The sequence below is a fragment of the Lissotriton vulgaris genome, chromosome 4_1 (assembly GCF_964263255.1).
Source record: "Lissotriton vulgaris chromosome 4_1, aLisVul1.2, whole genome shotgun sequence".
In the NCBI taxonomy this organism is placed as follows: domain Eukaryota; kingdom Metazoa; phylum Chordata; class Amphibia; order Caudata; family Salamandridae; genus Lissotriton; species Lissotriton vulgaris.
Window position 1 is genome coordinate 2,012,327,909 of NC_141691.1, and position 9,247 is coordinate 2,012,337,155.

Sequence of the window (9,247 nt, forward strand, 5' to 3'; positions counted from 1 at the left end):
AGGATCTTATTTACAAGTACCTTGTGCCGCTAGTACGTCACTTTATCCCATATTAAAAGTGACGCCCCAGTGGCTCAAGAGGCTTGTAAATAAGCCCATTAGTTCTGTCATTATAGAAGTTAAGGCACCTTTTAACATCACACAAAGTCACAAAGAACTCAACAAGAGACTGCTTGCGACTCTTCAACGAATTAGAGTTCACTTTAAATGAAAATAAATCTTGCTCAACTCCTTCAAAAGAGATATAGTTTCTAGGAGAAATATTAGATCTAGTGCAACACAAGATCTCTGTGTTGAAAGAGAGAGAGTAGAATGTCTAATTAGGAAGGTATTACAAAGTCGTCTATGTATGAACACATTTGATGGCCTTGTTTTCTTAGCTGATCTGCTATGGGAGCTTTACACTTTGTGAATATTCTCGAGCTGACTTGAGTCTAACACCTTGAACTAATCTGCAGATCAGACACGTTATCAAAAATACTTGCAGTTATTCGATTCATTGGAATGTTAAAATTCGCATCCTGCAAATCTAGGGATGTCATGTAATTTTGTTGAAGCAATTGGAGGACTTCTTGAAAAGTGACCATGCTAAATTATTAATTTTTTAGAAACTTGTTCAGATTGCCTAATTTTCAAACTTGGTCTCCATTCTTCAGATTGTCTTTTTTAGGAAAAAGCAAGCATAGAATCTACATTTCTATGGTAATAATTGGGGACTTCCTTTATTACACCTTTTCGCAACAATATGAGAATCTCAGCTCGTAACAGAAGAACATGTTGGTGGAGGTCATTGCAGTACTTTAACTCTAATGTGTGGCCCAAGTATAAAAGATCCAATAACTAGTGGTTGGATGTTTTTATTCGCCCATTGTTTCTCCTACAAGTATCCTAGGATTCATTGTGATTGTCGCTTCTTTGAAGTCACTGTCTTCTTAAATGCACATTTCCTCATGATTGGTTGGTAGATCTTTTTGAAAGGGCCTGCTTTTCAGTGTTAACAGATTATACTGTTGCACCTCACAAAGGGATGAGTAAAGGAAGATAGTACATTCGGTGGCCGCGGGACGGAAGCTCCAGAAAAAACATTAGACTCTGGCTGCGGAAAGTAGAGGTTGCAAAATAATTGATCCCGGTGGTGTAGGCCAACGGCACTAACAATGGTAGTCGAGGAGTTAAGAGAGCCAGCCATGATGGAACAAGGTGATTAGTCCCTGCACCTGAACAGCAGCAAGCCCACGGGCTTGAACAGATATTATCCCTAGAGGCGGAGAAGAAGCCCAGTGGAAGAAATAACTATCCCTGAGCGAGGGTTGAGAACCACTGGGTGACAGAGCGGCAGAGATCACAGAGGAAGGGAGGTATCCCCAGTGTTCTCTAGGTTGGAAGTGGCAAGGAATAGACCACAGTACTGGGGACTAGCCATTGGAATGTGATCGATTGGATAAAATTCCCTGTCATTTTTTTAAAATACTGAATGGGTTACTAACTGACCTTCTTTGGGGTACCAAGCTAAACGTGTTCATCTTGCAACAATGCTGAGAGCATGGAATCGTGGGGTATTGGAAGTACCCTGTATTGAATGTTACTACATGGCCTCTCAGCTTCAGCAAGCGATCCATTGGTTGGACGAATACGATAATTGGGAAAATCTGTTTTTTGCTAGTAGGAACTGGGAAAGGTTTCTATTGAAACTTCTGATGCTCAGCGTGAGGGTCACTTCTACTTACCCCTACACAATATAACATGTGGCGAAGGTATGGGAGACTTCAATAAGGACGGTAGCGTGGTGCACACCCCACGTCATGGACATGCCGCTATGGGCAGTACAGCCCTTCTTTTAAATTAGCAGACTCTATGACAGTACAGAGATGAAAGGAAGGAGCCTGCCTAACAATGAGGGACCTATATGACAGTGGTCAATTCATAACTCGGGAAGCCACAAAGACCACCTTTGAATTGGGTAGAGGGCAATTTGTGCAGTATGGAAAGATTGACCGGGTGGGCAGGGAGGTGTGACATTCTTTCCAGAGGAACCCCCTACCACCAAAGTACTGCAAGTAATACTTTATAGGGCCCAAGTAAGGCTATTCATTTCTCACTTATACCGGGCAATCCGGGACGACCCTCCGAGTGGGGTCCTTCCTGTGCAGGCAAGATGGGATGAAATGGTGGGAGATCACCTGACGGAGCAGGAATAGGTAAGAATTCACGAGGGGGTTAGGAGAGTGAATTTGAATACAAGTTTAAAATTTATTCAATATAACTATATACGTCAGACCTTCCTCAGCCCCAAAACACTAAGCAAAATGTACACGGACCGCTCCAGTGAATGGCCAGGCTGTAAAGAACTGGAGGCAGAATTTATACGCATGGCGGGGACATGCCCAGAGTTAAACGCATATTGGGAGGAAATAATAAGGAAATTAAAAGACGTCATGGGATGGGAGGTAACCAGGGAGGTCCACATTGTGTTACTAGGGGTGCTACCTACTCTCAACAAGCGTTGGCTTAGCCAATAGGTCTCGCCTTTGGGATCTTCTATTGGCCGCAGTAGAAACACAAACGCATTTAGAAGGCAGTGATGTAATTGCATGCAGGGTCGGATTGGGATCACAATTTGGCACGGGCAATGACGAAAAAGTGGCCCACATTTAAGGGGCGTGGCTCACATTTAAGGGGCGTGCCCCACATTCAAGGGGCGTGCCCTTTTGTAATACCAGTCGGGGCCCCTGCTCCCGACTGGTATTACGGTGCTTCTGTCATTGCATCCAGATATGTAAAACAAGTAACATTACACCTACAAGCAGCCAGGACTATTGGCTTTGTCAATGGTTGTTAGTTGCATAAGAAAAATCAAACACCATTTGCACAGACAAGGAATGAAAGTAGGAGGATACTGTTCTTGTGCAGGACACAGGGCCAAGCTGACAATGACCTACATGCTGAGCAAATAAAAAAAACAACAAGGCCTCTTTCTGTCAAAATTATTCGAGCCCTCCAGCGCAGGAGCACCTGAATAGCAGCGAAGCCCCCGCTATTACTAACCTACTTAGCCCTCCCCAGACCTTCAGCTGAGGAGCACATGAACAGAGGTAAGGCCCCTGCAATTAGTAAATTAATCAGCCCTCCCCATCCCACCAGGCCTCAGGGCAATGTCCTGGCAGGGGAGCACAAAACACAGCTGAAGGGCCATCCACTGTAGCCAGGGGGAGGCTGAGGTGAAGATGGTGCGAGTTCCAATTATCACCTGGCCCCCACAGCCAGAACCATCCTTCCTCGCCTGCTATGCCATGAATGTGAAGGGCCTTGGGTGAGGTGTTAAGAGACTAACACTGTGGCTGGGCTGCGTGGGCCCCAGGGGGCCGAGGTGAAAATAGCTCAAAGGTCTGAGCAAAACCTGCCCCCCAGGGAGGCCGATTCTTGCAAACAATCAGCCCTCCCGACCCCACCCTCAGCGTGATTTCTTGGCAGGGCAGGGGTGAAGGAGAGGCCACAGCTGATGATTGCTGTAGGGCCCCACAGCGAGGCTGCTTTCATTGTCTGTCTCCGTGCCCTCTGTGGGCAGTTTTTTTCTCCCCTGTCCCAGTCCACTCTCTGTGGACTGGGACGGGGAGAAAAAACCGGCCCACAGAGGGCACTGAGACACCGGCCCTTCGGCCGATGCCCGAATGCCCGCATTGCCAATCCGCCCCTGATTGCATGCAATTTAAAGTGTGCATCAGTGTCGAGGGGCAAATGGTTATCCTGGAGGGGACTAGGAGTCCTTAACAGCGAACCTATTCTATGCTTCATTGTCGAATTTTGCAATGAAAGGTGATGTATGTTTTAGTTACTTATTTTAACTTTGTTTTATAAAAGCGCGATACTGACCCAGTGGGCTTTGGAGCGTTGTACAGTTCAGTGTATACAGTATGCATTATACGGTGGATAACATGAACAGGAAGTTACAGACCACAATTTAAATTTGTGTGTTGTGTAAACTGTCATGTTTTAGTAGAATTTTGCGATGTGCATTCAGCCATATTGTGGCTGAAATTAAGCCCCCTTGCAAAGGAGTGTACTACAAGGGCTGGCGGAAGAGAAGAGAGGCAGAGGGGATATAAGGAAGTGATAACAACTGTTCGTAAACATAGGGATCGGCTGAGGGGAAAGAGGAATGGCGGAGGTGTGCTATGTTTGGCTTCTGTCACAGTGGCGGCGAAAGTAACCTGATACTGGAATGCAGCCTGCCGTGCAGCGGGCCCACTGCGTGCGGCTAAACACTGCGCTCGCTCCAGAAACACATAGGCTATGGGAGAGAACATTTAAAGATGAAGCGGGACATATCCATGCCTTTGGCCATTTGCGTACTTTCTTTTGTGAAAGCCTTACGCAAATGGCCAATCAAATGCGTGGGCGTAAACAAAAAAACACGGGGAAAAGCTCTGGGAGTTGGAAGTGCTTACAAGAAGCCTCCCATAGAGCAGAGCAACGCGCTGCATTAGGCTCGACCTAAATATGAATGACTGACCAATAGATGAAGAGGGCTAGGTAAATAAGCATTATACATAACATTATAATTAGGTACAGTAATAAAATCTTTGCTTTCGTTAAACAAAATACAGAAATTTAATGACTAAACCAAAAGCTGAAAGTGCTATTATAAGAATAATATTATAAGGATTTGAGTTTATGTTAAAAAAAGAAAAAGAAAAACTTGAAAGCCACTGAAAAAACCCAAGGTGACATATTTAGGTGATGGAATAAGTTAAAAATGTATGTTTATAAACCACTGAAATTCACAAGTTATAGTTTAGTGAGCTAAATACAACTTGAACCTCTGCCAAGCACTGCTTATGACATCACATTTTACAGCACTCATGAAATATTAAATGGCATCATTGATGACATCTCTGGTGACATCACAAATAAAATTCTTGATGACATCACCTATCTCACCATCCAGTCATTGTGACAGCATCCTGTAGGGTTTGAGGACTTGAAGTAATTTAACACAGTACACTTTTCTATTTCACATTAATGGAATTACCCTATTAAGGACTTCACTAGACCCGCTTTGGTTGTGTGCAGCGGGGAGTTTGCCACCTTCTGCGCACACCCAAACACCAGGTCCTATGCCTAGCACCACTGCAGGCAGCCAGCACCCCCTTGCACGGTACTGTAGTTCTGTGGGGCTGAAGGGCTGCAACTTGACCAATGGCTCATGCTGCAGTACTGTCTTACCTCACAATGGAGGGCTGCACTGGAGAACCGTGGTATGTTCAGCACACATTTTTCTTTTTTTTAAATTTTGCCCTCAGGCTATAAGGAAATGGGCACGGGAGAATCCCTCTGGGTTCCCACCACAAGTGCCAGAGAGAAACTTTTTCAGGGCACACAGACAAAGTCTCTGAGTCCTGTAATGGATGCTACAACATTTTCTTCAGAGTTGTGGCCAGCTAATCAGACTACTTTTTCCTGTGGTACTAAAATGGCAGAGGGGAGAACATCTACCCCGGACAATCAAAGGCTATTTAATTTAAAAAGAATGGGTCTAGTGGGACTAACTGCCCAGATATGCCTACCTTTTTAACCCCATCTACCCAACTCAAGAACATCTTTAAATCCAAATTTCTAAAAAATGATTGCACAGATTTACACCAAATAACGAAAAGCGTGCTTTATGAGTAAAGTTCTTACTTTCTGCCAAACTTGGTGTAATTTCATTCAGTTTTTTCCTGTATCGAAAAACAATGTTTCCTAAGGGAATTAACATGGGATATAGTTTTGGCAGCTTCCCACCCCTCCCTTTATTTCCTGGCCACAGTTGAGGGGTCGGCACAAAAATCTTTCCATGATGGAACAGAGTTGGATGAACTTTTTTTTGGGTGAGTTTCGTGCAGATTTATCAAATGGTGTCACAGTTATTAGTGAAGAAAAAAGCACTCTTCTTACGGAAATAGTAACAAGCACTGCTGTGTAATAATTTCACTAAAATGAAGTGTTCTGGGCTAACGCTAGATCTAAAATCAAAAATTAGGATTACATCTAGTCTACTCACCAGACACGTCGCCAATCTAAACCATAGCGTGATACCGCATCACAGATCACTGTTCCAAGTAAATAATGAAACCAAACTAACACATTTTAACTAGATTTCAACACTTTAAATAGGCTTAGCATATCAATGTATACATAATGTTCTATATTACATGGAATGCAGTACATTTCAGTTGATCTGGGCTTCAGTAATTCGCGCCTCTGAGGTAAATCCACTAAAATTTCGAAAACACAACATTGATCAGTAGGCACTCAAAAGTGAAAGAATAAAGGCACATCATTACAAGTTATTTGCAGATCTTGTACATTTCTGTAGACCAACAGTGCCATCATGTGGTCGGTTTCACCCTCATAGTAAACAGAAAAAGACAAGCGCGGCCCGCGTCCGCGAAAGTGAAACAGTACTCGTGCATGTAGAGCGTTTGCTTTGAGGGAGCGAGCAGCTGCAGGCACTATAATTACAAACAGATGGCGCCACTGCACGCTCCCGCAAGGCAAACGCTCTGCATGCACGAGTACTCATTGGAAACAGTGCAAAACATGCACTTGTTTCCAAAAAGTACAGTGCGATGGCAATAGGTCCCTCCTAAGCAGCACTTGCATGCTGCGTAGGCGAGACCGAAAAACAAGAAACTAAGCAGAAAGTTTATACTTTTGAGGCTAGTATTAGAAAACAACGAATTGCCATAGCATGTTCAAGCCCCACACCCCGAGAGCTGAAGGATGTGTGCGGATGGGCAACCACGGAGAAGGTTTGCATGAAACAGATCGAGAGAGATAACAAACTTGATGATCTTAGGGCATGGACGGCTATGATAATAGATCTGAGGGGGCCCTCGGACGCCTGAGACAACTCAAAAAGTGTAATATGGGGATATGTGTGGTGCTCTAGAGTATATATAGAAAAAAGGAGATTGACAAATGAGATGCAAAATCATTAAAAGAATAATAGACTCCCCCTAGATATAATTGGACTGGGCTAACACTGACACAAGGACACGAAGGGAGAGAAGGGTGGGAAGGCTGGGGGGCAGTTTTGAAGGTTACAATGGCATATGATGTTGAAGACAGTTATATGAGGAACAAAGTGGAAATGTATTAATGTATTAAGTGGGATGTTGTTGTGCACATGTAAAACAATAAAAAACAAAAAAGGAAGGAAAAAGTAGAAAGGGGGTGGGTATACCACATTAGCACTTGTTTTCTGGAAGATGTCAAAAGTGTGAAATAACTTATAAATGTAAATAAAGTTATTTAAAAGTTATTTAAAAAAAAACATTGGGGCATATAGGCAAGAACATCGTTAAAATGATCGCTGTTTTAGCGGCAGTTTCCTGCCGCTGAAACGGCGATCATTTTAATGAGGTTCTTGTTAATATGCCCTATAATGTACATACATTAGTTTCTTACATCAGCACAATACATCCTATTGGTACACTGTAGAGCTGTTACAGTATACATTATAAATGAAGTGCATACTGCATCATCATTTTCGTATATACATGTATTTTTAGTATTAAGGACAGGTAATGTGTTTAAAACATTGCAAAAAATAACCCACAACAGTTAACATGGGGAAGAAACAACCATGTGACCTCGAGTTACTGCAGTGCAGTGCAAGGATAGGCTGGTGGTGGGGAGGAGAAGCTTTACTAACTGCGGGGAGAATAAGTAAGACTGTTGCCAGTGCAGGTGTGGGGGTCTAGGGGGGAAACATCCTTTACACCGCGGATGTTTCAACGCAGTGCTGTTACGACGCGTCCTTTACAACGCAAGTCGTAACCACGACTTGAGCTGGAGGGCGCTACAGGATTAAGAATAGTATATTTACTATTCCAACACCTTCCCTAGTGTCCATGGGGACTGGTGTTAGAATAGTAAATTATACTATTCTCGATCAACGCCCCCAACGCAAGTCGTTGTCACGACTTGCGTTGTAAAAGACACGTTGTAACAGCTCGCGTTGTGACGGTATGCGTAGTAACGTCATACATCCGACTATTGGGATGAAACGGAGTGCCCAATTGGACATTTATAAATATGTGAATTCTGTAACATTGGCCACAATTGTGAAATAGACCTGCTAGCGCCTCACTGGCCCAGGAAGTTTGAACCTGGGTAGCGTCAGCAGAGCATCATGTGAACTGCATCAGTATCACACTTGTGAAGTTTGAACACACGCGGCACTGTATTTGCATTTGTGTCAAGTCAGGCCTAAAAATGCATTAGAGCTTTTCGAATAAATAGAAAAGGTCCCCCGTTTCAGCCTACTTGTGCAAAAGCCACCAGTAGCATGCCTTCTACTTTGTTTGTTTTATAACTTGTAAGCACACATCCATACCTTTCTGTATCCTGCTGGTCCATAGCCGGGACCTCCTGGTTTCTCCCTGAGATGGAGGTCTCACCATGAGGAAGACTCTGTGGAGAACAAAGAAAACAGTTGAAAATACCTCCATATTCTGAAACAGATCACCCAATTGCCCACCACCCTGCAAGAAAGATCCATAACAGAACAAAACCACTTCATACAACACTGCTGGGCGGAAGTATGCGCTTCTGGGGCGGTATTGTGTGACCCCAGTGCTCCAGCACATTGATTCAGACTGTGGTTACTGATGTACTGAATTGTATTGGTATGTATATAACACTTTACATACCATAGTATTACTGTGTGTTTGGTGGCCTCTGACCTGTGACAATTATTACCTTAGCAGACTTTAAACCTTTTCAAGGTATCACTGATGGCAAGGAGAAAAACTCATTCTTAAAGCCAGTTTTTGGATGAAATTTTCTGAGTTGAGGCAATAAGTGGGGGACTTATATCTGATAAGGGGCCTCAATTTGTAAACATAGAAATGGATATTTTTTTAAGAGGTGTGGAGATCTACTCAAAAGATAATTAAATTATCACCCTCAGGCCAACAGTCAAGTACAACACTTTAACAGGGTAGTTAAAGAAGAGAATCAATTGGCCATAAGACGTGGTTTACTGTGGAGGAAAGACATACAGGACATCATCCAGCTCCTTTAGAGGGTTGACCCAGTTTGAGATTTTATGGGGTAGAAAGTCAGGGTCTAAGTGGATGCCATGGTGGTTGAAAGGGAAAAATGCTTATGATGCTACGATTAACTTTTCTAAGATCTGGGATCTTGTGGAGAGATATCAGATGAAAGTGCGTAAACGGGGCCCCAAGGCATCACCCGTGGG

At 43.5% G+C, this 9,247-nt stretch overlaps 1 protein-coding gene across 1 annotated transcript in view; it reads right to left on the reverse strand.

Annotated features, from left to right (window-relative positions):
• LOC147724873 (microtubule-actin cross-linking factor 1, isoforms 6/7-like) overlaps nucleotides 1-8,456 on the reverse strand; it is a 540,420-nt gene extending 531,964 nt beyond the window's left edge. Inside the window, exon 1 of the mRNA XM_086966403.1 lies at nucleotides 8,381-8,456. Within this exon, the coding sequence (XP_086822529.1) occupies nucleotides 8,381-8,403 (23 nt within the window). The 5' untranslated portion in view covers nucleotides 8,404-8,456. The remainder of the gene's footprint in view (nucleotides 1-8,380) is intronic.
• Between the last annotated feature and the right edge of the window lie 791 nt (nucleotides 8,457-9,247).